The sequence below is a fragment of the Triturus cristatus genome, chromosome 8 (genome assembly GCF_964204655.1).
Source record: "Triturus cristatus chromosome 8, aTriCri1.1, whole genome shotgun sequence".
In the NCBI taxonomy this organism is placed as follows: domain Eukaryota; kingdom Metazoa; phylum Chordata; class Amphibia; order Caudata; family Salamandridae; genus Triturus; species Triturus cristatus.
This window is the reverse complement of record NC_140591.1, coordinates 13,813,582-13,840,906: the sequence shown is the minus strand read 5'-3', so window position 1 is coordinate 13,840,906 and position 27,325 is coordinate 13,813,582. Positions and strand designations below refer to the sequence as shown.

General features: G+C 52.3%; 1 protein-coding gene across 1 annotated transcript in view; it reads right to left on the bottom strand.

Moving 5' to 3' along the window:
- The window catches only part of VANGL1 (VANGL planar cell polarity protein 1), a 385,233-nt gene that overhangs the window by 64,568 nt on the left and 293,340 nt on the right, over positions 1–27,325 (bottom strand). Inside the window, exon 5 of the mRNA XM_085620730.1 lies at positions 9,560–9,693. Coding sequence (XP_085476856.1) covers positions 9,560–9,693 — 134 coding nt within the window. The remainder of the gene's footprint in view (positions 1–9,559; positions 9,694–27,325) is intronic.

Here is a 27,325-nt window from a genome sequence, read left to right as displayed (position 1 = left end):
AAGAGCCAGGTCTTGAGAGTCTTCCTTAAGGTGTTCAGGGAGGGGGCGTGTCTGATGTCTGCCGGTATTTCATTCCAGATCTTGGCTGCAATGTGAAAGAACGATCTTTCGCCTGCTCTGGCTCTGTGGATACGCGGGGCTTCGGCCAGTGCGAGGTTGGAAGATCGGAGGTTACTTTTGGGTACGTGGAAGTTAATTCTGTCGTTCAGGTATTTGGGTCTGTTGTTGTGTTGGCATTTGTTGGCATTTGTGGGTGTGGGTGAGGACTTTGTAGGTGACTCTACTCCACGGGGAGCCAGTGGAGTCTCTGTAAGTGTTGGCTGATGTGTTTGTGCCGGGGATGCCGAGGACGAGTCTGGCTGCTGTGTTCTGTATTATCTGGAGTTTGCGGAGTAGGGACTTTTTGATGCCGGCGTAGAGTGCGTTTCCATAGTCCACTCTGCTGGTGATTAGTGCGTGTGCGACGGTCTTCCTTGACTCTGGGGGGAGCCACTTGATGGTCTTGCAGAGGATGCGGAGGGTGTTGAAGCAGCTGGAGGTGACGTGTTGACCTGTCGGTTCATGGTGAGTGGTCCGAGTGGTTTGAATGGACTTGTGTGTATCACGTGCAAAAGGTGTGTGACTGGCCTGTAAAGCTGTTGGGGCCTTGACGTGGCTTTACCGCTCATGAGCTGCGAGTCACTGGTTCAGTTTTTTGTCCTTTCAATTATTGACAGTGCATTTCATTTTTGTGAAATCTAGGCCTACCCAAACAAGTGAGGTACCATTTTTATCGAGAGACTTAGGGTAACACAGAATTGTAGAGCAACTGTTATTGCCTGTTATTAGCTATTGACTTTTGATGCATTTCTGCCTTCCAAATGAAAGACAATATGTAAAAAAGAAGTCACTTTGAAAAATGCCCTATAATTCTCATGCTAGTATGGGTACTCACAATTTCGGAAATGTGCAAATATCTACGGTTTCTAAACTCTCTATTTTGTTCCAATTTCAGAAATACATAGATGTCTTTCATCCCCATTTTTCACAGTATATTTTTTTCTAAATGAATTGCTATATTCCCTGTACATAATAAAAAACCATTGCAAGACGCTGCTCAGTTATTAGCTCTGAGTTCGTGGGATTCTTGGTGAACCTATAAGTCCTATATATCCCCACAACCAGACAGGTCCAGCAGATGGAACGGTATATTGCTTTCAAACATCTGTCATAATTAGAAGAAGTTACAGGTGAAAACGTTGGCACAAATAGCTGTTTTTTTCAACTTATTTTCAATTTTTCCTATTTTCAACTGTTAGTTTCTATAAAAAAAATCTTGAAGAACCTACACAAATGACTCCTCGCTGAATTCAGAATGATGTCTACTTGTCTAAAATGTATAGCTTTCCAGGATCCATTATTGCTTTCATACCCATTTCTAGCATTAACTGGAAGGAGATTGAAAGCACAAAAATAGCAAAAATAGGATATGTCCCAGAAAAATACCAAAACTGTGTAAACATTTTTGATTTTCTGACAAAAGTCTGCTAGTCCCTGAAAGCTGGGAAGATGGTGATTTCAGCACCACAACCCCTTTGTTGATACCATTTGCAGGGAAAACACCAGACGCTTTCGTTTGCAGCACTTTTTCCCCCACGCTGTATTTCGGCTAATTTCTGGGTCCCCCAGGGGAATCCACAAACCCTGGGTACCTTTAGAATCCCCATGATGTTGGAAGAAAAGGATGCAGATTTGGCGTGAATACCTTAACAAAACGTTACAGGGGCCTAAGGAACTACCGCAAATAGCCAAAACAAGACTTAGCACAGGGGGGAGGGGGGGGGAGGGGGGGGGGAGCCTAGCAGCGAAGAGGTTAAATAGAGCAACGTTTTTTTATGCAGCCAGTTTTCCTTAAAGGAAAACGGGATGTGTTTCAAAAACAAATATGAAAAGTTTTCTTTTAATTTTTTTAAGAGTAGGCAGTGGTCTATGGGACCACTAGCACCTACTTGAAATAAGCTGTGAAATGCTAATGTTTTGCGACCGCATTTTGGTCACAAAACGTTCACACATACCACTGCGGGTCGCTATTAGGAAGGGATGCCCTTAACATGCCCCTTTCAACTACTGAATCGCAAACTCATTTGGCAATTCGGTAATAGGTTACCGAATCCCAAAATGGGGCTTTGTACATAAAAAATAAAAAAAAAATTGTGGTTGCAAACGGTCAGATTCTGAGAATAGGGCCGTTTGCAATGTAAAAAAAAGCTATGTACATCTGGGCCTGAGTGTCATGTGGTAATCAGGAGAAATAAGGAGTTTTGGACTACTGTGTATGTAAAAAATAATTTTAGAACAACTGATGGATTTAAATAACGGTATTAATGGATTTGCATATAAATATTTTAGGTACTGTGGAAATGTTATTTAAAAATGAAATATGAATGTTTTCATGGAATTTTATGTTATGTTTTGTTTGCCAATTTTGGCATAAATCCAACATTAAAAATATTCCCTTTGAAGAGCAAGATAAGGACTTGAAAACCTGGAGTCTTCAACATCGACTTGGTGAACGGAAAATGCAACAGTTCAAATCCTTAAGCTCCTTCTGACCAGTGACTGAGCTGCAACACCTCTCTTCCTACACGCAATAGATGCCGTATGTATGATCCCGGCATTGCCAATTCTATCACTATTCAATGCAGTACTCCAACTGAGACCAACTGGTCTGACCAATAACCCACACCCTTTCAGCTCTTCTCTCTCTTCCCATCAGTAACTCCGAAGTCCAACCTCACTACGTCTGGCAATCAAGGTTCAGGATCCTCTTAACAGACCACTCGCATATAGAAAAAACAGACCACTCGCATATAGAAAAAACAGACCACTCGCATATAGAAAAAACAGACCACTCGCGTTTAGAAAAAACAGACCACTCGCGTATAGAAAAAACAGACCACTCGCGTATAGAAAAAAAAGACCCCTGCCCCCTCCAATAAAACAAGGTTGTCATGCTAGAAACCGGTCACAAACTTGTCTGCAAAGCAGCAGAGACTGTTGCACCACCAAAACTCAAGCAATAACTAGGAACCTCTCAGCCACGGTTTTCTTCTCAACTAAATATGAAATGAAGAAAAATCCTTTGGCTAGAACATGAATGGAGACTATGAAAATAGGACTGTTTGCACAACACTCACAGCACTAAGAAAAAACATCTCATCATCCAAGGCAAACATGTTGCAGCCCCAACTGCAGACTTCTACAAACCCAGCCACAACACTGTGCATCTTCATCCACATCCATATATCCTCACTAGCACAAGTTTTTCAGACGACTCAACTAGGAAGTCTAAGAAACATTTATAATACTTAAAGAATAAATCTTCGCCATTCTTGATTCTTAACTCCCAGTCACAAACACAATCGTGCCACACTTAAGACAAACAAGTTACAAATATAACAAAAAAAATTAAATCCACTGCTTCCCACAAATGTCAAGACAAATGTCTCCCAGTTCACAGAGACCTGGTGCAAAATCATCAAGGCTTCCCTCAAACCAGGCATTTTCTCAGATTCTCTAAAACACAAATGACACCTCTGGGTAAATAAATGTTGACCCAGATATTCCCTCCAACTATCAGCCCAACTCTTCCTATCCTGGAAAAACACTGGAAATGTGCTTCTTTGCAGCGGTGTCTACAGGCACCCTTCTCACCCCTCTTCAATGCAGTTTCACAGAGCGGGCTACGCGCCTGAAACCACTTTATTAGATGTTCTGGATGACTGGATGACGGAGACTCCTGCCTCCTGGTTCTGTCGACTTCAAAAAACACATTTCATACAACCGATCGCAAGCGACTGCTATTCCTTCTTAAACACAGCTTCGGGATTAGGAAGTTTAAAAGGCGACCAATGCCAGTCATTCAAGAGTTTGAAGTAGATGAATTTTAACAGGGCTTCCCACAGGCTTTTGTCCTGGAAGGAAAGGATCTCTTCACAGTCTGCTCCATCTAAAGAGTCCGCCAGGTGAGGTTTCCATCGGTTGTAGAGCGATCTCACAGCAGGCCACAAATGAATATGGTTAAGAGAGTATCATATAAGCCAGAAATATGTTGTTTCTGTGCACCCACGTGCTTAGATAGTAGTGAAGCACTGAGTCGCAGAGGGTCTGGAAATCACTGATCCACTTCAGTGGAAAGATTGCCTCCAGTTGGCTAGATTTACGAAATTATAGATTTTTTAAAAAGAACCCCTGCCAGGAGAAGTTTCAGAAGGAATGATCAAACGAGGAAATCCTGAATCACTAAAGGTGTGGAATGGCCATCTTGTCTCACCTATGAAGACCAACAAAAATGCTTAGCAAAGCCCATGATACTGCACAATAAATCTCAACCACAGGGACATCCTCTACAAGCACTGACATAGAAGACTTTGCTCTGGTGGAATGAGCACTCATTCCCTCTGGGAATTCCTTTTTTGTCAATGGAGCAGCACATTTTTATACAGATGTTCATCGGGGGGGGGGGGGGGGGGAGTTGTCTGAACTGCCTTGCTTTTTGCTAGCTGCATATGCCATAAACAGCTGGAAGTCAGAGGTGATCTCCTTGGTGTGGTTAATATACAAACTAACCACTCTTCTGTGGCCCAGCTGGTGAAACCTTTCCATCTCCTTGGTTGGGTCAATATACAAACTAACCACTCTTCTGTGGCCCAGCTAGTGAAACCTCTCCGTCTCCTTGGTGGGGTCAATAAAAGAAATAACCACTATTTTGTGGTCCAGCTGGTGTAACTTCTCCATCAAAACAAGAAAAAAGTGCTGTTTCTCTCACCCACCGAAGGTGGTATGTTTCATCATAGGATAACCTCCTTGCATGTATTCAAATGAGTGGTGAAGAGGTCCAACCTGAGGTGTGCTCCTCCGGACGACGGTGGTCTGGACCACCTCCGGGTAGGGATTCCACTTGTGGAAGGCAAAATGGCACCAGACGCGACTGTTGGCTCTGGTGCTCCGAGATTTGGCCATTTGGTTGGCGATTAGCCAGATTACATGCTGGTGTGCCCATGTGCAAAGTCTCAATGCTCCCAGGACAGAGAGTGAGATCACAATCCTCCCTGTTTAACATACAACCTATCAGCCGTATTGTAAGGCAAAATCTGGATAAACGGACTGTGAAGGGAAGGAAGAAATGATGTCCAAAACTGGCAGACGGCCCTCAGTTCAAGCAGATTGATGTAAAGTACCAGCTTGTCTTGAGACCAGAGGCTTTTGTTCACCATTCCACTCAGTTTGACCACCCCCTCTCCCTCCACAGAGGGTGGAGGCATCCGTTAATACTAAAGACACTACTGGAGGAGGGGGAAAGACACCACCTAGTGACAGGTGCTTCCCCACCGACCACTAGCAGAAGTTTGTCACAGCATCCCAGGAGACTGTGGTGGCATCAGACAAATTATTCTTGTTGGAACCACTGGCAACGAAGACACCATGGGAAAGCCCTCATGTGCCAGCGTGCATATGTGACCAGGAAGATGCAGGAAGCCAGCAGAACCGAGCAGGGGAGGAACCTTTAAGAATGGAATTTGAGCTCCCTCCCGAAACACAAGAATCATATCCTGAATGTCCCGGATCTTCTGAGGCTGAGGGAAGGCTCGCCAAAATACTAAATCCAGTAATGCCTCTACGAACAAGAGGCACAAAGGGTTCTAGGTCGTAGTTGGGCACACCAATGGAAAATATTAACAACAGGGAAGCGACTGCTTGCAGATGGAGCAACACTATCTCCAGCAAGCAAGCTTTGAGCAGCCAGCCATCTAGGTTCAGGAATATGGAGATACCTGACCCTATCAGATGGGCCACCACCACCATCATCACCTAATTGAAGACTTGGGGGCTAATGTCTTTTCGGATGGGAATACTGCAAACTGGTCATGAGCGGACCCTACCATGAAATGCAGATACCACCTGTTTGACATCAGTACCTATATGTATAAATACATGTGCTGCAAGTCAAGAAATGCCATACATTCTTCTACTTCCAGCATCATAAGAACCTTAGTCAGGGATAGCTTCTGGAACTTTTCCTTGCAAAGGTAAAAGTTCAACAGCCAAGGATCGAACAAAAGTAAACATTAAGGCCAAGGGTCAAATGAAGACCGCCGTCCTACTTGGGAAGTATCGAGAATAGCACTCCGCCCAATTTACTCCTCCGGCACCACCGCCACTGCTTCTTGTTAAAACAGGACTTCCATCGCTAGTTCAGGATATACAGATATTTCTGTGACAAAAAAGGGGTATGATGGGGGAATCTAAGGATGAGTTTGTTTGAACAGCAGATCATACCCCCTTTTTACAATTCATAAGACCCATTGGTCTGGTATGGCTTTCCAGGCCAGTAGAAAAGAGGATACCAGTCATCAAACATGCCACACATGCTCATTCAAAAGGACTATAAAGCTGCTTTCCAGGTAGTGCAGGGGAGTATAAGGAGGAAGATTGCTGGGTTTGATGACCCTTTCTCCTGCCTCCAACCCTCTACTGGCAAACCAGCTGAATCTGTTGCTGTGCTGGTTGGGAAGAATGATGCGGATGGAGGAGGAATTCTCTTGAGAAGCCTCAAAACTTTTGAAACTGGTGGAAGGTGATTAGAGACCCAAACATCAAGTCGCCATCCCTGTCTTTAATCTTTCCGGTCAGCCTTGTTCCCGAAGAGGCGTGCCCCAACGAAGGGCATATACATCAACACTTCCTACACATCACCCCAAAAACCTTGCTGACCTAGGCCACATGCTCCCCCTAATGATGTGCATGGGGGCATCCTGTCAGTCTTTGACCACCTTTGCAAAATGGTCTCCAAGACAGTCTAGTAAATTCAGCACAACCACTGCAGCCAAAACCAACTGAGCATGGATGCATCTTCCCAGCTGGCAGGTAGCCCTGAGGGAACCGAGGATCAACCCGGCAGCTGAAAAGTATTCCAAACCACGCCCTGTTTCTTATATTTCCTTTCTGGCAGTGCAACAAAGGAAATCACCAGTGGTGTTCTTACTGCAAGAGGAAGCTTGCACCACTAGGCTTTCTGGAGCGGGATACACTGAACGAAAACAGGTCTCTGGGCAAGGGCATGTACTATCAGGCGCTCACAGAAAGAGCCGCATTGGGCTTCTCTCATGTCACCTCTACCAGATCCATGGGAGCTTCGCTTAAGGGGCAGCAACTGCTCCAAAGAAGTTGCAGCTGGCAGCAGAAATGCCACCAGGAGGTTTGCCATGGATTCATCCATGGGCATGGACAATTCAGCTGACGTTTGTAGGGTAGCATGAAAATAAGCCATGCCCGGAGAGACTGGCCCTGAAGGACACTCCATTTTCGGTTCTGGGGAAGAATCCAAGCTGCATGCGTTTTGCAAGACAGGATAGTCTGCAAAATCAGAGGAAGAAGGCGGCACCAAATTGGTTGCCTCACTATTGTCATCCTTATCATGGGGTACTGTCTCAGGCATCTGTGTGGGCTATGAGTCAAGAGAGAAGATATCTGCCAAGAATATGGGTGTGATGAGGTGTCCTGCTTGACCATACTATGTCTGGCCTCTTCCACTATTCTGTGGGACTCCCTCCTAGACCTCATTAATATGATTGTTGACTTTGAGGGAGCTAACTGCAAAAGTGGTGCATGGGTCGGCACCGGTGGCAGTAGTGTTGACCCTGGCACCTTTGGAGGTCCCCTGGCATGGACCATGGCACCGGATGTGTTCCTTGAGGAACAGCTGGCTTGAACGGCACCAGGGTAGGTCCAGCTTGCAGGAACCCAAATGAAGCCTCGAATAGTCCAATTGGGTTCCGAGGTGCACCAGAGCGAACTGCAGTACGCCAGAACATCTTCATCATAGCATGGAGGAAGGAGGGCAGATCAGGCCTTGGCGTTGGAAAGTCAGGAGAAGTCGGGGCTCGTAATAGGGTCAGTAGGGGGCCCTGGGTCTGTGCAAGAGTCAGTGGGGCTGCCAGAGGCAGTTCCCCAGGTAGGGCAGAGATATCAAACAGCTCTGACTCAGAGAAGGACTTCGTCAGAATGGAAGTGTGTGGATATGACTTACCTTTTGATCCTAAACTATGCTGAGATGACTCATCGGTGGGACACTTCTTCTTACAGGACTTTGGTGAAGGAGAGCAGCGCGACCTTGAAGGAGACCTCAATCTAGAACACAATCGCTATTGAGCCCTGCATGTCCTATCAGTAGTTAGACCTCATGCTCTTATTTAAGCCACTGGAACCAAGCTGCATCAGGCTGAAGAGTCCATAACTAAGGGGAAAAAAGGTCCTGGGTTGCTTGTGTACCGGTCAGGGAGGACCTGGCTTGGCAGTTTGGGCTGGACTGTTCCCATGAGGAGCAGGAGCAAGACTGATTTGCATATGGCTGGGTCCAAACTGAGATGGCATGGTGAGCAGAAGAATGATGGATTGGAGTGCTAACCCGAGCGATTGTCAGGGGTTAGACCTATTGCAAGCAGCCGGCCATAACCTGCTGTTTATTTTTTGGGGGTACATGAGGCTGCACTTGATGCATGACCTTGAATCCTGCTTTGAACCGAAGCACCATAGACCAACCTCCTGCAGGTGTTCTCCCTGGAATAGGAGGAGGAGGAAGAAGTGGAATCCATTTAGACTCCTTGTCAGACACCAGGACTGTGAACAACCCTTTTACTTTGAGCAGGACTGACCAAGTTTCTTTTGTTCTGCAACACAGAGCTCTGCTTCATGCTCCATGACGGCCTCAAGGATCATTTACGAGAGGGCCCCAAATCATGCTTGGAGCTCAAGCATCAAATACACATGAAATGTGGATCCGTGACAGACATCTGCTTCCTGCAGAAAAAGCTGAATCTAAAAGTGGTCTTCTTTGAGGGAGACCTATTCCTTGTACTACGTCCTGTTTAAAATGTGGTCATTGGTAAATGCAGAGAAACAGACATTCATCACCATGCAGGGTGGTGGCATTTATATGCAGCTCCGCATCATCATTTCTGAAGACAGGACGAAACTGCTATGGAGCCGCATAGCACCACCTGTCGGCGCACAGAAGCTGCTGTATGAGCCTTGGGAATCCAAAGGGTGATGGATCAGTGGTCAGAAGTATCCATCATCATGAAGCACTTATCACAGGTTATATTAGAAATATTTATTCATGATATCAATTAGGACAAAAAGCATGGCAGTGGGAAAAGGAATACACTGAATGTCAAGAGAATCAGACATCAAGGAGAACAGACAGAGCAAGTTCTTGCCAGAGCAGTATGATGGAAGAGGAATCTGTGGACTGAAATTAGAGGTACACATGCGATGCCATCCACACTGCACCCTCGCCCCTCCATGCTCTACGCTCATGGTGTTTGATCTATGCCAGAAGATACACACACAGTACATGCCATCCACACTGCACCCTCGCCCCTCCATGCTCTACGCTCATGGTGTTTGATCTATGCCAGAAGATACACACACAGTACATGACATTCCCACTGCACACCCTGGTAATGAGTTCTACTGGTATTCAGCCAATGTCGAAGGTGTGCAGATTCCACATACATACCGTCCACATTATACACCTTCAGCCCAGCCATGTGTTTAGCTGCCCGTGACTTGGCTGCAGTCAGCAGGATGGGGTTAAACACTGTAAAATCCTTGTAGTAATTCTCCAATACGACCAGTGCAGCTCTCTGAATACTGGGGAGAAAAAGAGAACGCAGTGAGGATACAAGGCCATGCAGTCATTACTACGACTAGAAGCGAGGTGTCTGAAATATATATATATATATATCATGTTATTGTGATGAAAGGGAGCCCAGCCTGACAGGTCGGGCTTTGTGGGCGATGTCACCACCAAAAATAGCACCAGAACATTCACGCAATATTCACCTCATGAATGTGTTCAGGCTAATGCCATTTTCAGCTGAAGTAAGAGGGAGTGAATAGCTTGAGAACTCTGACAGATTAAGATCTAATTACTCATTTGTATGAGATGCGGCAGTGGTCAGTCCTAGTGCTGCTGTCAATGCCGGCAACTCCTGCCACTTTGTCTTACTCCTACTGCTTTCATATAGTCACCTTACCGATGTCACTCTTGAGTTTGGCTGTCACTCCATCTTACTCCTGCCGCTTTCTCTGAGATCCTGCTGCTGTCACTCGAGTTCTACTGTCTGCTGGCACAGTCTTCGAAGTTGGTAGGCCAGATCCCGACTCCATTGTCGGTTGACCAGATCCAGGCACCGAAGGTGGTAACCCCAAAGGGCTGTGCATTGGCATCGAAATGGTTTTGGAATCCAGTAACCGGACTGACGCCGAGGGCGAACCTGCCAGCATTAACACATGCTTATGTGCACTCCAATGTCATATCTGCAGGAGGATGTCACTATTGAGTCGCACAACGGCCTCTACAGACGCGTAAAGGTACTGCTGCACACAAATTTCTGGATCCAATCTAGCACCTGGGGATAATTCTAAAATAAGGAATCTGCGGCTAGATGTCTATCAGATACTCCATCTCACTTCTGCTGCTTTCATAAACGGTCACCCTGCCACTGTCACTCGAGTTCTGCTGTCACTCCATCTTACTGCAGCTGCTTTCATACCCTGATGCTGTCACTCTTGAGTTCTGTAGTCACTTCATCTTACTCCAGCGGCTTTCATATCCTGCCGCTGTCACTCCATCTTATTCCTACTGCTTTCATACAGGGTCACCCTGCCTCTGTCACTCTTGAGTTCTGTTGTCACTCCATCTTACTCCTGCTGCCTCTGTGTGTCACATTCAATTTAGTCCTTCTCTGCCAATTGCGCTGGTGGTGCCACCGCTTTCACCTCTCCAGCCTTGGTTGCAGCGTGCATGGACTGAAATGCGTTGATGGTGATATACTTTGTAAAGGTCGGGAGGGCAAAGCAACTTCAAACCCACAGAAGCAATGATCTCATACAGCAGTTAGGTTAATGGATATGTCAGAATAATTAGAATAAGACCCTGGCAGTGGGTCTGAAGAGGTCACTCCCAGCAGTGAATGGCTCTGTGCACTCCCTCTATCCTAGAACCTCTCACCTTACTAAGCAAGACCATCCATGGTGTCTGGTAAGGCGGCGAGCAAGAGAAGCACACATGCTAGGAGTGAATGAGTGATGCACTGCTTGAACTGTTGGGCTCTGGAGGTGGCAATGATGCAAGTCTGTGGACTCTGGGGGGAGGGAATGCGAAGGTCTGTGGACTCCAGGGGTGGAAATGCTGCAGGCCTGTGGACTCTGGGGGGAGGGAATGCGAAGGTCTGTGGACTTCATGGGTGCAAATGCTGTAGGCCTATGGACTCCAGGGGTGGAAATGCTGCAGGTCTGTGGACTACAGGGGTGGGAATGCTGTAGGTCTGTGGACTCCAGGGGTGGAAATGCTGCAGGTCTGTGGACTCCAGGGGTGGAAATGCTGCAGGTCTGTTGACTACAGGGGTGGAAATGCTGTAGGTCTGTGGACTCCAGGGGTGGAAATGCTGCAGGTCTGTGGACTCCAGGGGTGGAAATGCTGCAGGTCTGTGGACTCCAGGGGTGGAAATGCTGCAGGTCTGTGGACTCCAGGGGTGGAAATGCTGCAGGTCTGTGGACTCCAGGGGTGGAAATGCTGCAGGTCGGTGGACTCCAGGGGTGGGCTGTAGGCAGATGCGAAATGCCCATTAGGCTGAAAGAGCTTTAGCCCCTAGCCCCCAAAATTTCCACTCCCCCACCCCGACCGCCTGCCCTAGCCCGGGCTGTGGAGTACAGAGGCAGTTCTTGAACTGCCCTGGGCTAAGGCTGGGCAGGGAACGACGACTTAGACTGGCCCCATCCAAAGTACTTAGCAGGTCTTCAAAAAAACATTGATCAGTTCACAGGTCTTTGTGTGTTTTAATTGCTACCGGTCCCCTTGCTGTTTCAACTCTAGTTATGGACTGTTGCTGACAGAGTGGGAGAAAGGATGAAAGGAATTCATTTACAATACAAGCGTGGGCACGTAGCACATTAAAGTGCCTAGACACTGGCCTAGTTTGCCTCCAAGCTCCAAAACACGTACTGAACCCTCTACGTGATGCACAAGTTACTACTTGTGTAACGATACATCTGTAAGAGACATTAGTTAGTGATAGATTCCTTACCTTAGAATATCTCCAAGCGTCAGACTGGATCCAGAAAGTTTTGCTAGCAGTACCCCTGTACATCAGTAGATTGCGTCCTGCGGCTCAGCGTCCGTCGCTGGCGTCGTAAGCATCGAGATGACGTCACGGACACTACTTAGGCGCCACCCATGCGTGCTGACGTCAATTCTGTACACGACTTTCCGTTCCAGGAACGCAAAGCCATGCAAGAAACGGACCACTGGAGCCATGAAACTAGGGCCCTGAAAGGGGGATGACCTTAACCCTAGAATCAGTTCGCAGAATGGGGAGGATGGGTGGGGCGGTAAGGAGTCAATCACTAACTAATGTCTCTTACAGATATATCGTTACACAAGTAGTAACTTGTGCATCTGAAAGAGACACGTTAGTGATAGATTCCTTACCTTAGAATAGATACCACAGCAATACCAACCCCGGTGGAGGGTCTGCAAACAGATCACACCAGAAAGTCATGGAGAACAGAACTGCCAAAGAAGCCGTCTCTCCGGATCTGACTGTCAAGGCAGTAATGCTTGGTAAACGTGTGCAGCGAGGCCCACGTCGAATGGGCACGCAGCCCCACAGGAGGCTCCTTCTTAGCCAAGGAGTAACATGCTTTGATGCACAGAACGACCCACCGTGAGATGGTCCGTTTGTGCACAGCCCGACCTTTTTTTTGCGCCCACGTAGCCAACAAAGAGCTGGTCATCCAACCGGAACGGCTGCGTACGCTTCAGATAGAATGCGAGCGCACGTTTTGGGTCCAGACAGTGGAGCCTCTCCTCCTCCCTTGAAGGATGCAGAGGTGGAAAGGAGGTGGACAAAGTGATGGTCTGCCCGATGTGGAAGGGTGAGAGAACCTTTGGCAAGAAAGAAGGACGGGTCCTTAAAACCGCCTTGTCCGGATGAACAGAAAGGAAAGGAGGCTTGGAAGAAAGAGCCTGGAGCTCACTCACTCGTCTGGCAGAGGTGATAGCTACCAGGAAAGCCGTCTTGAGAGTGAGAAGACGCAAAGGACAGTATGAAGGGGCCTGGAAGGGAGCGTACATCAGATATGTCAAAACAAGGTTTAAGTCCCACTGAGGCATTATGAAAGGCACCGGAGGAAACGTGTGCATAATGCCTTTCAGGAAACGGTTAACAACCGGGGACTTAAAAAGAGAAGGCTGATCTGGAAGCTGTAGGAAGGCGGAGACGGCTGAAAGATAGCTTTTGATAGTGCCCAGAGCAGAGCCCTGCTGGGCCAAAGAAAGAAGGAACAGAAGGACCTCAGAAAGAGGGGCAGAGAGGGGATCCACAGCCTTAGCTGTGCACCATGCCACAAATGTGTTCCACTTGCAGGCGTATACCGTTTTAGTGGAGGGACGCCTGGCTGCCAGAATGACATCAGAGACTTCGGAAGGAAGATCGAAAGCTGTCAACTGTCGCCGCTCAATCTCCACGCATGGAGGTGGAGGCTGGACAGGTTCAAGTGGAGGACCGTCCCTAGCTGTTGCGACAGAAGATCCTTCAGAAGAGGCAGTCGGATCGGGGGATCGATCGCCATGCTGAGTAGCTCGAGATACCAGTATCTTCGTGCCCAATCCGGAGCCACAAGGATGACTTGGGCCCGGTCGTGCCAAATCTTCTTCAGCACTCTGGGCAGAAGCGGTATAGGCGGAAAGGCGTACAACAGACCGCAACTCCACTCGTGACAAAAAGTGGCGCCGAGCGAGTGCCGCCTTGGAAATTTCAACGTGCAGAACTGATGACATTGCGCGTTCTATTCGGTGGCGAATAAATCTAACCAAGGCTCTCCCCACTGCTGAAAGAGACCTTGCGCCACGTCCGAGTTCAGATGCCACTCGTGATCCATCAAGCACCGGCGGCTGAGTTCGTCCGCCCTGGCGTTCAGAGAACCTGCCAGGTGTTGAACCACCAAGGTAATGCCTTGATGTTCCAGCCATGTCCAGAGGCGCAGAGCCTCCTGATATAGGGTCCAGGACCCCACCCCGCCCTGTTTGTTGCAATACCACATGGCGGTGGTGTTGTCCGTGAACACCTGCACCACACTTCCCCGAACAGAGGGAAGGAATGCTTTCAGTGCAAGTCGGATCGCCTGAAGCTCCAAAAGGTTGATATGGAGCCGGGACTCCACCGGAGACCAGAGTCCTCTGATCTCCGCCTCTCCCAAATGGCCTCCCCATCCCAGGAGGGACGCATCAGTCACCACTGTGTGCTCCGGTTGGGGAAGGGAGAGGGACCTGCCACTGACCCAATCGCGATTCGTGAGCCACCACCGCAATTGTCGTGCAGTGCCCTCCGAGATCTGGACATGATCGGACAGGTTGCCCTGATGCTGCGCCCACTGGAACTTCAGGTCCTACTGCAGAGCCCGCATATGCCATCTGGCATGTGTCACCAGCAGGATGCAGGAGGCCATCAGGCCCAGAAGCCGGAGGGTCATCCTGACTGAAACCCGGGACAGAGGCTGAAAGATCGGAATCATAGCCTTAATATCCCGGACTCGCTGCTCGGGAGGACAAACCTGAAACAGCGTTGAATCCAGAACCGCTCCAATGAAGGGGAGCTTCTGAGGGGGACTCAGGTGCGACTTCGGCACGTTGATAGGGAACCCCAGCAAATGCAGGAGGTCGGCCGTAGTCTGAAGGTGGTTGACGACTGCCTGGGGCGAGCCCGCCTTCAACAACCAGTCGTCGAGGTAGGGGAAGACTGACACCCCCGACCTGCGCAGATGAGCTGCAACCACCGCCATCACCTTCGTGAACACCCGAGGGGCGCTGGCAAGGCCAAAGGGGAGCACGGCAAACTGAAAATGCTCCTGGCCTACCGTGAACCTCAGGTAACGCCAGTGGGCCGGCAGGACGGGGATGTGAAAATATGCGTCCTGCAAGTCCAACGCTACCATCCAGTCTCCAGGGTCGAGGGCAGCCAAGACCTGAGCCAGAGTCAGCATTTTGAACTTCTCCTTCCGGAGGAAGCGGTTGCCGTCCCGGAGGTCTAAGATGGGACGCAGACCCCCTTTGTCCTTCTTGGGGACCAGAAAGCAGTGGGAACAACAACCACTCCCTACTTCTGGCCCAGGAACGCACTCGATGGCCCCCTTGGCCAAGAGGGCCGCAACTTCCTGCTGGAGAGTCGCCAAGTGTTCCCCCAACATGAAGTGGTACCGAGGTGGCATGGCTGGAGGGGCGGACTGAAAGGGAAGGGAGTAACCCTTGCGGATGATCTGCAACACCCTCTTGTCCGATGTGATAGCGTGCCAGTGGGGGAGGTGATGGCGAATCCTGCCACCCACTAGCATAGGGTGCTCCACAAAGCACGGATTAGGAAGGTTTGGAGGTAAAAGCAGCGGGGGCGAAGGTGGACTGCCCCCACGCTGATTCCCAGAACCGTCCCTGCGGAAGCCGCATCCGTGCTGAGGCTGGTTCTGCACAGGCTTGCCGAAGGAACGTGCCTGGGCGACCCTGCCTTGGCCACGAAAGGAACGAAAACCAGGAGTGGCTGGGCTCTTCGTGGAAAGACCCAAGGACGTGGCCCGCGAGTCCTTAAAATGCTCCAGTGCACTGTCAGCCTTATCGCCAAACAAGCGAGTGCCATCAAAGGGCATGTCCATGAGCGAGCTCTGGACATTGGGCGAGAACCCAGTAGATTGCAACCAGGCGTGGCGACGCAGCGCCACAGTCGTAGAAATCGCCCTGCCCAACGAGTCAGTGGTGTCCAAACCACACCGAATGGCGAACTTAGCCGCATCCTTACCTCAGCAACCGCCTGGGAAAGCACAGCATGGATATCCTCAGGAAACTGAGGTAACACCTGAGCAACCGTATCCCACATCGCGTGGGAATAGCGGCCCAATAAGCAGGCAGTGTTCACCGACCGCAGCCCCAAGCTGGCCGAAGAGAACAGCCGCTTACCGAACTGTCCCAACTTCTTAAGAGTCCTTATCCGGCGGAGCCGTGGGAAAGGCACTCTGTGACGTCGAGGCTTGGATGACCAGACTCTCAGGCGTGGGATGAGTGGTCAGAAACGCGGGGTCACCAGGCACCGGGCGGTGATGTCTGGCGACATTCTTATCCACAGGGGCCCCCGTGGCCGGCTGCGACCAAGTGCCCAACAGGATGTTGGTGAGGGCGTCGTTGAAGGGAAGCAGTGGCTCCGACAAAGTAGACGCCATCTGGAGCACCTTAGTGAGGAGATTCGTCTTGAGAGCCACCGTAGGAAGATCGTGGTTGAGGACCTCAGCAGCCCGACGGAGCACCATCGTGTAGGAAGCACCCTCCTCCATGGTAGGCAGGGGAGAGGCAAACCCCAGGTCAGAAGAGACATCGAGGTCGCCGGCGTCCTCCAGATCGTCCACCCAGTCCTGCTCGGAGTCACACTGACGGGCAAGAGGGTCCTCAGACCCCTTCCAGTCATCCTCCCCCCTCCGTTGCAGGAGAAACCGGCCACGGCAGTAGAGCCGAGGAAGGGACATACGACGTCGGAAACGGCTCCGTGAACGGCGCAGTCAGAGGCCGGGCCGGTGAAGTCTCCCAATGTGGATCCCAGGCAGCAACGAAATGGTCCAGGAACTGGGGCAAGGGTGGAATGAACGGCACCCACTGCTGCGCTGGAGGCAGAGCCGAGGGTGGCGCCGGCAGCGCCGGACCTCGTGGCGCTGGAGCCAACGGCGTAGGATCCTGTGGCGCCGAAGCTGGATCCGCTGGCAGCGCAGACGGCCCAACAGGATCTGGACACGGGACCGCGGGTCCCGAAGGCGCACCGGCGGGAGCCCGAGGCCTAAACAGGCGGTCCATGGTGGCAAGAAATTCTTGCACCTGTTCGGGAGTCGCCGACGGACCCGGGTAAGGCCGCGGGACTCCCAGGCTCCAAAGGAGCTGCCGGGGCAGAACCTCTGTCCCCCTCGTCCGCATCTGAGGACCGACGGGGAGACATCGGAGAGCAAACACGCTTCTTCGACTTTTTAGGTTGTCGCTTACCAGAATCCGAGGGCGAAGACTTGGAGCCCGAGGAGCGACGACTGCGGCCCCGCGAGCAGTCCCGGGAACGGTCCCTGGACCTGGAACGGCGCTGGGATGAGTGCCGGACCTCCAGTAGTTTCCGGCACCGCTCCCTCAAGGCCTTCTGGGCCATGGCCCGACAGTCCCGGCAGGATTGGTAGTCATGGTCAGTCTCCAGGCAGTAGAGGCAAACTTTGTGGGGGTCCGCCACCGACATATTGCGACAGCAGGCCCCACAAGAATTAAATCCAGGCATCCCTACGTGCAGGAGAAAAAAGGGGGAGACAGAAGCCTCAAAAGAGTAGTCAAAAAGTGACTAAGGCACGTGCTCTATCCAGATCTGCGCTTGCTATCGCGGAAAAAGAAAGAACTGATATCAGCGCGCATGGGTGGCGCCTAAGTAGTCTCCGTGACGTCATCTTGGCGCTTACGACGCCAGCGACGGACGCGGAGCCGCAGGACGCCACCTACTGACGTGCAGGGGTACTGCTAGCAAAACTTTCCGGATCCAGTCTGACGCCTGGGAATATTCTAAGGTAAGGAATCTATCACTAACGTGTCTCTTTCAGATATATAATATAATTAGGGATCATTTCTATCTGTATTTATCCATATTTATTTTTTGGCTATCTTATTGGTATTTATCCATATGTATTTTGTGTTTTGAGAATAAATTGAGCCCTCATTTAATTAACTGATAACATACTTTGATGCCAGTAGCATTTTAGCAAATTAGGCTGCCATTTATAGCAAAACACTACACCAACAGGTATATAGGAGCATTATATACTAATATATGTTAACATATGCCGATGTTTATGGACATCTCATCCTGTTATTTTAACTTCCCATGCTGTGGAGCTGTTGGCCAGAAATTCATGGAGGACAGCACGGAGAGTCAGTCACATGAAGCACAAGTTTCTGTATTGTTGCGGTTTGTAAAATGAATACAGGCAGGAAAACATATTGTTTTTTTGTCTGTATTTATCTGTAAAAAACGCAAAACTGGGAGTCTTAAATATAATTCATCATTTACAAATATGCCAAAGACTCCCATTTTAAAAAGTACATTTTCTTTAACTTTGAAGTGTTTCACTTAAGAACACTAAAATGAATTTCTGCATTGAGTGACATTTATCAGAATTCACAGTTTGAAACATGGCTGCAATTACGATGCTATTAGCGGGGCCACTGGGATTATGCGATTCAAGCATTTTAAAAAAAAATAATATTGGTCTTGCAGCGTTTGCCACAAAATCGTTCGTCTACTTCAGAATCTGTGCATTTTGACAAAATAAATTTGTTTCAAGCTTAACAGATCAAAAGTTACTAAAAACATGTTGATACGTGTTCTCTGAGTTACAGAAGTCTCTTCGCAAAGGCTGAATGGCCATACTTCTGTTGCTTAATGTACGGTTACTTACCTTCGGTAACGATGTATCTGGTAGAGACGATTCTAGCCGCAGATTCCTTCACATAGTATTATCCCCAGGCGTAAGACTGGATCCGGAAACTTTTTTGCCACAGCATCCCTGCAAGCCGGGGGGGGGGGCACAAAAGACCCGCCCCGGCGCGTCTACGTCAGTTTTCTTCTGATAACTTTTCTGCACCACAACGCGGAACCACCAGATAAACTGTGGAAGCATGGGAACAGTGTGCGTAGAGCAGAAAAATTGGAAAGAAACGGTGACTAACACCACCACCAGAGTAGTGCCAACACCGCAGAACTCGAGGGCAGGGAAAGAAGTAAGAAGAAGAACAAGCAGAAACCTGCGCAGTCACCCTGCAAGCACATAGACTTCCTCCCATCCCTGTGTCCCGGAGGCAAAAACATGCGTAAAAGTCATGGCAGGAAACCCACCCCCCCCAATCCTGAGCAAGGAATGGGACCAGTCCCAAGACAGACAGGGACAACAAACCTCCAAGCCACCCTAACCTAGAGGGCAACCACCCACAAGAGACAAGGGCAAGACAAGGCCAGATGACCCTTAAGCAGAGGATAGCGAAGGAAGGGAGGGGAGGGAGGACAGGGATAGAAAGCAATCCCCACAAAACCTGGAGTAGCCAAAGCAGCAGGGCACCGGAGCTCCGGAACCCCATCCTCCAAAGGACCAAAGGAGGAGTGAACCGCCCCCAGACGGAGCCACCCGTCAAGAACAAGGAAGGCACTCACAGGAGACAGCCCCCCATCGGGAGGAGAGTACCGAAGACCAACCCAAGGGTCCTCGCAGAATAGGGGAGGAAGGGCGGGCCGTGAAGGAATCTGCAGCTAGAACCGTCTCTACCAGATGCATCGTTACCAAAGGTAAGTAACTCGTACACCTGATAGAGACTACTAGCCGCAGATTCCTTCACGTAGAATAGATACCCTAGCAATACCCCCTGGGAAGGAGGGTCTGCGAAAGGACCCCACCAGCCAATGCATAACAGAGGGCCCCACAGGGGACCAGATCTGTGGACTAGGTACAACCTCGCCCCTGCCAGGCCAAGGGAACCCCCACAAGCAGGACCCCACTGACACCAAGGGGATGTAGGAGGGAAAGAAGGCTGAAGAGGCTCGTACACTCACAGCAAAAGAACCAAGGGCAAGGACTGAGAGGCCGAAGCACCCCACTCCCCCACAAGGCAACATAGCTTCCGCCCAATGCCAAGACAGGAAAAGCAGAAGAAAAAGAAGAAGCAGCTTAGAGGGCCCAAGGAAACTAGGGAAAAGAAGGCGAACCCACTTCAGATGGAGAGCAGCCTGCCAGCCAGAACAGCGTTGGCAGTCAAATCAGAAGCAAGAAGAACAGCTCGAGGCCCCAGGGAGGCCGAGTAGGCGACGCCCGGCAAGGGAGACACAGGATCATCCCAGACCTCAGGACAGGAGCAGGGAGAGGAGGAGATGCCTGGGCCACCACTACGAGTGGCCGCGCACACGACCTCAGGAAGCAAAAGCAACCTACCTAAACGCCATGGAGAACAGGCACCCGAAAGCGACCAGAACCTTCTAGCAGAGTGCAAGCCATATGACAGCTACCACTACCCCACATAGGGTACGTTAAGCTCCAAGATAAGGGAACCCTCTTTGGAAGAACTTCCGCAGCAGAGGAAAAAACAAAAAAGCCACGGAGAAAAAAACACCCCCGCCGAAGGCTTGAAAAGCAGCCCAAGCAAAGCAGAAGGCCCAATCTCAGGGCCAAGCCTGCGCAACAACTCCTGCAGAACCACACACACAATCAACACAAGGGCTGTCCAGCAGCCAACAATGCCAAAGACCCAAGGAAGGACGTAAAAGGCCAGAAAACATACTGCACAGCCAGAACAGCCAGCTTAAGATGGCCCAGAATCAACCCAACTCAGAAGTCACTAAGGAGGTGTTGGACCTGTCAGCCCTAGGGTGGTCTCCCCATCTATTTTTGATCGCGCCTCATTTTTTCCACCCTCATTTTTATGTTGGACTTAGGTCTCCGGGCGCCTTTTCATTGCCAACCAATGTTAAGGTGCAGGTGCTCCCTTCTCCCAAGATGGCTGCCACAGGCCCCTGCTACTGCAAAGTGGTCTTTATTAGTAGCACCCTAGCTGCCAGGAGCTGGCTGGGACCCCACAACAATGTTGCGACACCAGCCCGCCTTTTTTGTCCCATAGGTAGAATGGGGAAGCTCCTGGAATGTGCTGGAACCTTCTAGAAGGGAGGTGTGGTTTTTACTTTTGCCGCCTTGGAGAGGTCACCTGACCTAGGGATACTTAAGTGAGGGAGGGAACATTTTCTAGTCAGTTGGCCAGTGGGGTAAAGCAGAGCTGGAGAATCCACGCAGGAGTTTTAGGCGGTAGGGCCTAGCCAGGGACTTATGCCTCTGAGAGTGACAGGATTTAGGTGCTGCCTCTTAAGTGAGTGAGGGATCCTGTAAAGCCCACTGATCTTGCCCAGCAGTAGGAGGACCCAGGGAACCTCTGCCCAGCCTGACTAGGAAGGACCTAGTCGCCAACTCAGTCCCTACCCCCCAGGAACAGAACCCCCCCAAGGGCGCCATAGACATCGGCGCCATCAAGACTGCATATAGCAACTGATTGCAGAAACTGAATGCTGAACCCTCATGACACGACCGCATGCTGAAACTGAATGCTGAGACTTCGTGTCAAAACCTGAACACGGAAACCATATGCCAAGCTGATTGTGGAATTGCTGGGGATCGACCAGGTATTAGCGCTGTGACCCCTGCGCTCCCTGACCTGGCCTGGGATCCTCTGCAGCAAGCTCCGTCGAGCGCGGAACTCTCCGCTTATTTTGACCCCCCCCCGGCACGGGGGCTAGAGCGTGCCCACCGCCGCGGCCCGGAAGCCTGAAGTGTGCCCCCTCATCGTGTCGAGGCCCGCGGAGAAGCCCGGGGCCCTGTCGCTGCCGTCACAGCTGCTGGAGAAGGTGCGTGAGGCTGTGGCCTGCCCCCGTCGCTGAAGAATTGACTGCGGAGACTGGAGCTGGGGTTGGACGCCTCAAGACGTCGAAATCAAGGTAAGCCGGGAGGCTTGGGACGGACCCCGGTGCGCCCCCTACCGATCGGGAGCAGCACCGCACCCTGAGACCCTGGTTCCCCTCCGTGGGAGTTACCCCGTTCACCCAGGACTGTGACACCCCTCCAAGGGATTGCTCCGTCCTACGAGACTGTTGAGTACTGTTGTACTTCGTGAACTGCTCTGAAGTGCCGGATGCTTGCACCTTACGAGTGGCGCTGTGGTTGTAGGCTCTGCTCAGAAGTGCTTCATTCTGGTATATTACGAGCGGCGCTGTGGTTGTAGGCTCTGCTCACAAGTGCTTCAGTTTGATTATTACGAGTCACGCTATGTTCATAGGCTCTGCTCAAAAGGGTTCAATGTCTGATTATTACGAGTAACGCTGTGTTCATAGGCTCTGCTCAAAAGGGTTCAATGTCTGATTATTACGAGTAGCGCTGTGGTCGTAAGCTCTGCTCCAAAGTGTTCAATGCCTATCAATCAATCAATCAAAGACATTTATAAAGCGCACTACATACCCGTAGGGTCTCAAGGCGCTGGGGGAAGGGGGGAGCCGCTACTGCTCGAACAGCCAGGTCTTCAGCTTCTTCCTGAAGGAGAGGTGGTCTTGGGTTAGGCGCAGGTCGGTAGGGAGGGAGTTCCAGGTCTTGGCGGTCAGGTAGGAGAAGGACCTTCCTCCTGTCGTCGCTCTTCGGATGCGGGGGACGGCGGCGAGGGCGTGGTTGGCTGATCGGAGGTGGCGTTTGGGACCGTAGAAGTTGATTCGGCTGTTGAGGTAGCTCGGTCCTTGGTCGTGTAGGGCTTTGTGTGCGTGGGTGAGGAGGCGGAAGGTGATTCTTTTGTTGACGGGGAGCCAGTGTAGGTCTCTCAGATGTCCGGAGATGTGGCTGGTTCGTGGGATGTCGAGGATGAGTCTGGCTGAGGCGTTCTGGATCCGCTGGAGTCTCTTCTGGAGCTTGGCGGTGGTTCCGGCGTAGAGGGCGTTGCCGTAGTCCAGTCGGCTAGTGACGAGGGCCTGGGTGACGGTCTTCCTGGTCTCGGTGGGGATCCACCAGAAGATCTTCCGTAGCATGCGTAGGATGTTGAAGCACGCCGAGGAGACGTTGTTGACTTGCCTGGTCATGGAGAGGGAGGAGTCCAGGATGAAGCCCAGGTTGCGTGCATGGTCTGTCGGTTTGGGTGCGGTGCCCAGGGCGGGAGGCCACCAGGAGTCGTCCCAGGCGGAGGGTGAAGAGCCCAGGATGAGGACCTCCGTCTTGTCTGAGTTCAGTTTCAGGCGGCTGGTCGTCATCCACTCGGCTACCTCTTTCATCCCTTCGTGCAGGTTGGCTCTGGCGGCGGCGGGGTCGTTGGTCAGGGAGAGGATCAGCTGGGTGTCGTCGGCGTAGGAGATTATGCTGAGGTTGTGTTGGCGTGCGATGGCCGCGAGGGGGCTCATGTAGACGTTGAAGAGGGTGGGGCTCAGCGAGGATCCTTGAGGGACGCCGCAGATGACTTCGGTGGCCTCTGACTTGTACGGTGGTAGGCGGACTCTCTGTGTTCTTCCGTCGAGGAAGGAGATGATCCATTCCAGAGCCTTGTCCTGGATTCCGACGTTGCTGAGGCGCTGTACTAGGGTGCGGTGGCAGACAGTGTCGAATGCCGCGGAGAGGTCTAGGAGGATGAGGGCCGCTGTTTCTCCGTTGTCCATCAGTGCTCGGATGTCATCGGTGGCAGCGATGAGGGCGGTCTCGGTGCTGTGGTTGGCTCGGAAGCCAGACTGTGAGGGGTCGAGGGATCCATTCGTCTCGAGGAAGGCGGCCAGCTGCTTGTTGACGGTCTTCTCGATTACTTTGGCTGGAAACGGGAGAAGCGAGATGGGGCGGTAATTCTTGAGTTCGGTGGGGTCCGCTGTGGGTTTCTTGAGTAGAGCGCTGAGTTCGGCGTGCTTCCAGCTCTCAGGGAAGGTGGCGGTGTCGAAGGATGTGTTGATGATGTCTCGCAGGTGGGGTGCGATGACAGCGTCGGCCTTGTTGAAGACGTGGTGAGGGCAAGGGTCGGTCGGCGATCCGGAGTGGATGGAGTTCATCGTGCGGATGGTGTCTTCGGTGCTGATCGGGGTCCAGGCGTGGAGGGTGGTGGTGGGGGGTGGTTGTTCGGTCGTGGTGTGCGTTGGTTGGGTGTTGAAGCTGTTGCGTATGTCCGCGATCTTGTTGTGGAAGTATGAGGCGAGGGAGTTGCAGAGGTCTTGCGATGGGGTGATGTCGTTGTTTCCTGCGCTGGGGTTGGATAGCTCTTTCACGATGTTGAAGAGTTCCTTGCAGTTGTGTGCGTTGTTGTCCAGCCGGTCTTTGAATGCAGTTTTCTTGGCGGCGCGGATCAGCTGGTGGTGCTTCCGGGTGGCAAGCTTGAAGGTGGTCCTGTTGTCCGGTGTAGGTTCCCTTCTCCAGACTTTCTCGAGGGCTCGGCAGTTCTTCTTGGAGCTCTTGAGTTCGTCGGTGAACCATGGGGCTTTCTTGCTGCCGGGTCTGCTGGGCGGGGTCCTCAGCGGGGCGAGCTCGTCCGCGCAGTTGCTGATCCACTTCGTGAGGTTGTCGGCGGCCTGGCTGGGGTTCGCTGAGCTGGCAGGAGGGTGCTGGCTCAGGGAGGTGGCGAGCTGGTCGGCTGTGATCTTGTTCCAGCTTCTGCGGGCAGCCTGTTGCTGGTGGTGGTGGGTCGTCGTTCTTTTGAGGATGAAGTGGACGCAGCTGTGGTCCGTCCATTGAAGCTCCGTGGCGTGGCTGAAGTCGATGTCTGTGCTGGATGAGAAGACTGCGTCGAGTGTGTGTCCGGCGAGGTGGGTGGGGGTGGACACCAGCTGCTTGAGTCCAAGATTGGCGAGGTTGTCGATCAGGGTGCTGGTGTTGCGGTCGTTGATGTTCTCCAGGTGGAAGTTGAGGTCCCCCAGGAGGATGTAGTCAGCGGAGGGGAGGGCATGCGGGTTGACGAAGTCGGCGATGTCCTCGCTGAATTGTGTGCGTGGTCCTGGGGGTCGGTAGATCAGGGTGCCTCTGAGGGTGGTCTTCGGGTCGGTGTGGATCTGGAAATGCAGGTGTTCGGCGGTGGTCAGGGTGTTGTCGGTGCTGGTCGTGAGACGGATGGTGTTCCTGTGGATGATGGCGATGCCTCCTCCCATCTGGTTGGCGGTGCGATCCCTCCGGGTGATCTTGTAGCCCTCTGGGATGGCGATGGCGATGTCGGGAGCCGAAGAGGCGTTCATCCAGGTCTCCGTGAGGAAGGCGACGTCAGGGGATGTGGTGTCGAGGAGGTTCCAGAGTTCGATGGCGTGTCTGTGGATGGAGCGGGTGTTGAGCAGGATGCACTTGAGGTGGGTGCTGCTGGTGTTCGACTTGGCGGGTGCTGGTGCGAGGCAGGTCCGGATGCAGGTGAACTTGCAGGCGAGGCAGCTGAAGGGTCCGTGGGTGTGTCGTGGTGTGGCTTGGTAGCAACCTGGGAATCGGCCGGAGTTGAGAGCGATGAGGGTGGCGGCGGTGTACGTCCGGCGGGTGGGCTGGGGTCCTCGAGGGCCAGGGGGCCTGGCGCTGGGCGCGGTCCAGGCGCGGACGGGCGTAGACGGGCTTACCTTTGGCGCACCTTCGGCGCTCAGTCGGCGCGGTCGCTGAGGGGGCGTCATAAGTAGGAGCCTGGCGGGAGGGTCAGCCGGGAGGCGGGTGGACCAATGGGCAGCCAGGGGGGGCGGGCCTGGGGTCAGTGTTGGCGGGAAGGGGGGGCGGCTGGGGCCAGCGGCGGAAATGGCGCGGGGGAAGAGGCGGCGGTGGCGGCGGCACCAACCGGGAGTGAGGTCAGCGGAGGAGAGGCGAAGGTGAGTGCAGCGAGCGATGGGCGTCAGGAGGCAGCGGTGAGGCAGCAGAAGGTCGTGGCCAGCGGCGGCAGCGGAAGGCGTTCAGAAGTGGCAGGCAGCAGAGGACAGGTAAGGAGCGTCCGGCTGTGGGGTCACAGGGGGTCGCACTGACCAGCGCAATGCGGAGCCCTTAAGAAGGAGCCTGGCGGGAGGGTCAGCCGGGAGGCGGGTGGACCAATGGGCAGCCAGGGGGGGCGGGCCTGGGTATTACAAGAAGCGCTGAGATCTCGCACGGAAGCGCTAGTGGTGCCAAGAGACGCGGTACGCCCGCGAAACCTGCCCTGAGTCATTACTCGTCCCAGGTGTGGCGCTACGATTCCCAGTCCTATCTTTTCCCGCGCTGGTCATTAGACGCTACGCGGAGTGCCCCCGGCAGAAGGCCATACTAGAGGTGGGAGAGGCGCAGTGCTAGGATTAACTGCTGTGTTTATCGCTCCCCCAGGCTCGCCAGTTATTACCCCTGAAACCATGAAGGAGTGCTCCTGCAACTGGTGCTAAGGTATACCAGTGTGACCTATGGCCCCTTTGTGAATTGCTGGTGAATATAACACTGATGTAATCAGGTACGGCCTAGGGCACCATTATGAAATGCTGGTGAATCAAATACTATCCTATGTAAATAATGCCATTGCCATCTAATGAACTGCATTGCATCTAACTGCTTAGATAAACTTGAGTTATTTGCTTAAATTCTACTGTGTGCCGTCCCTTATTGTGTGCGTTCCTTGCTTCAGAGGATGTGTGTGTTGTATGGTCGCTTTACACACAAGCCTTTGGGTGCCCAGCCGCTCGAGTCACGTTACCCCCTTAGGGCTTGGTGACCCCAGGTCCTACAGGAGGGGACGGAGGAGGAGGAGGATAAGGCGGAGGAGGAGGAGGAGCAGGACGGAGCCCTGCCAAGAGCCTTTGGATGGCGGTGTCGGCCGGGGCATGGAACAACAGACTGCCATCAAACGGAAGGTCAATGAGTCGCCCCCGAATATTCTCAGGGAATACTCCATCCCGAAGCCAAGCATGGCAACGGAGAGCGACTGAGGAAGCCATGGCCCAGCCCAACACCTCTGAGATGTCCAGAGCGGAGCGGAGAATAAACGCTGCAAGCTCTCGGCCATCCAATGCATGATGCCGTAAGTCCACCAGGCCAGACTTCTGGGATGCTGCAGATGCCAGAGACTCAGCCGAGTCCCACAAACAGGAGGAGGCCCTAGCCAACACACACAAGGTGTTAAGGGCCTGCGCAGGTCGAGGCGAACATGTTGCGTCCCCAAGAGTCCAGCCAGAGGGCCTCTCGGGACGACGGAGTCAACAGGGCGGCAGGGGGGGAAAAGCAGTTCGCAAAAGGTGGCTGGCAGCTGAGGGGTGAAGGGAAAAACACGCCGGGTCATGCACGCCGGGAGGTGCCGGTGCAGAAGATGATGAGGCACCGGGTCCCCTGAGGCAGGACGCCTCCAAGCCCCCGTCAAGGAAGACAGGAGCGAACCTTCAAAGGGAAGTAAGATTTCCCTCCCACCAGAGGCCTGGTGGAGGACCTCCAATAGATGGTCCGCCGGCAAGTGAGCCACCGGGTGACCCATGTGCAAAATGCCCACAGCCGTGGACACCGCGTGAGCGAAGGCTGCACCCGCCTCCGTAGGGCCCCGCGGTGGAGAAAGCAGCTCCTCCGTGGGCGACGGCTGCAAACTAGGGCGGCCGTCCCAGAGGCCAAGTGGGGCGGGCAAGGGCCAGACCTGGAAGTCAGAAGGAGCCGAAGAATGAGGGACCTGCCGCTCTTCCGACGAACACCTCTGCCCCAGGAAGGGCGGAGAGCCGCCCTTCGATGC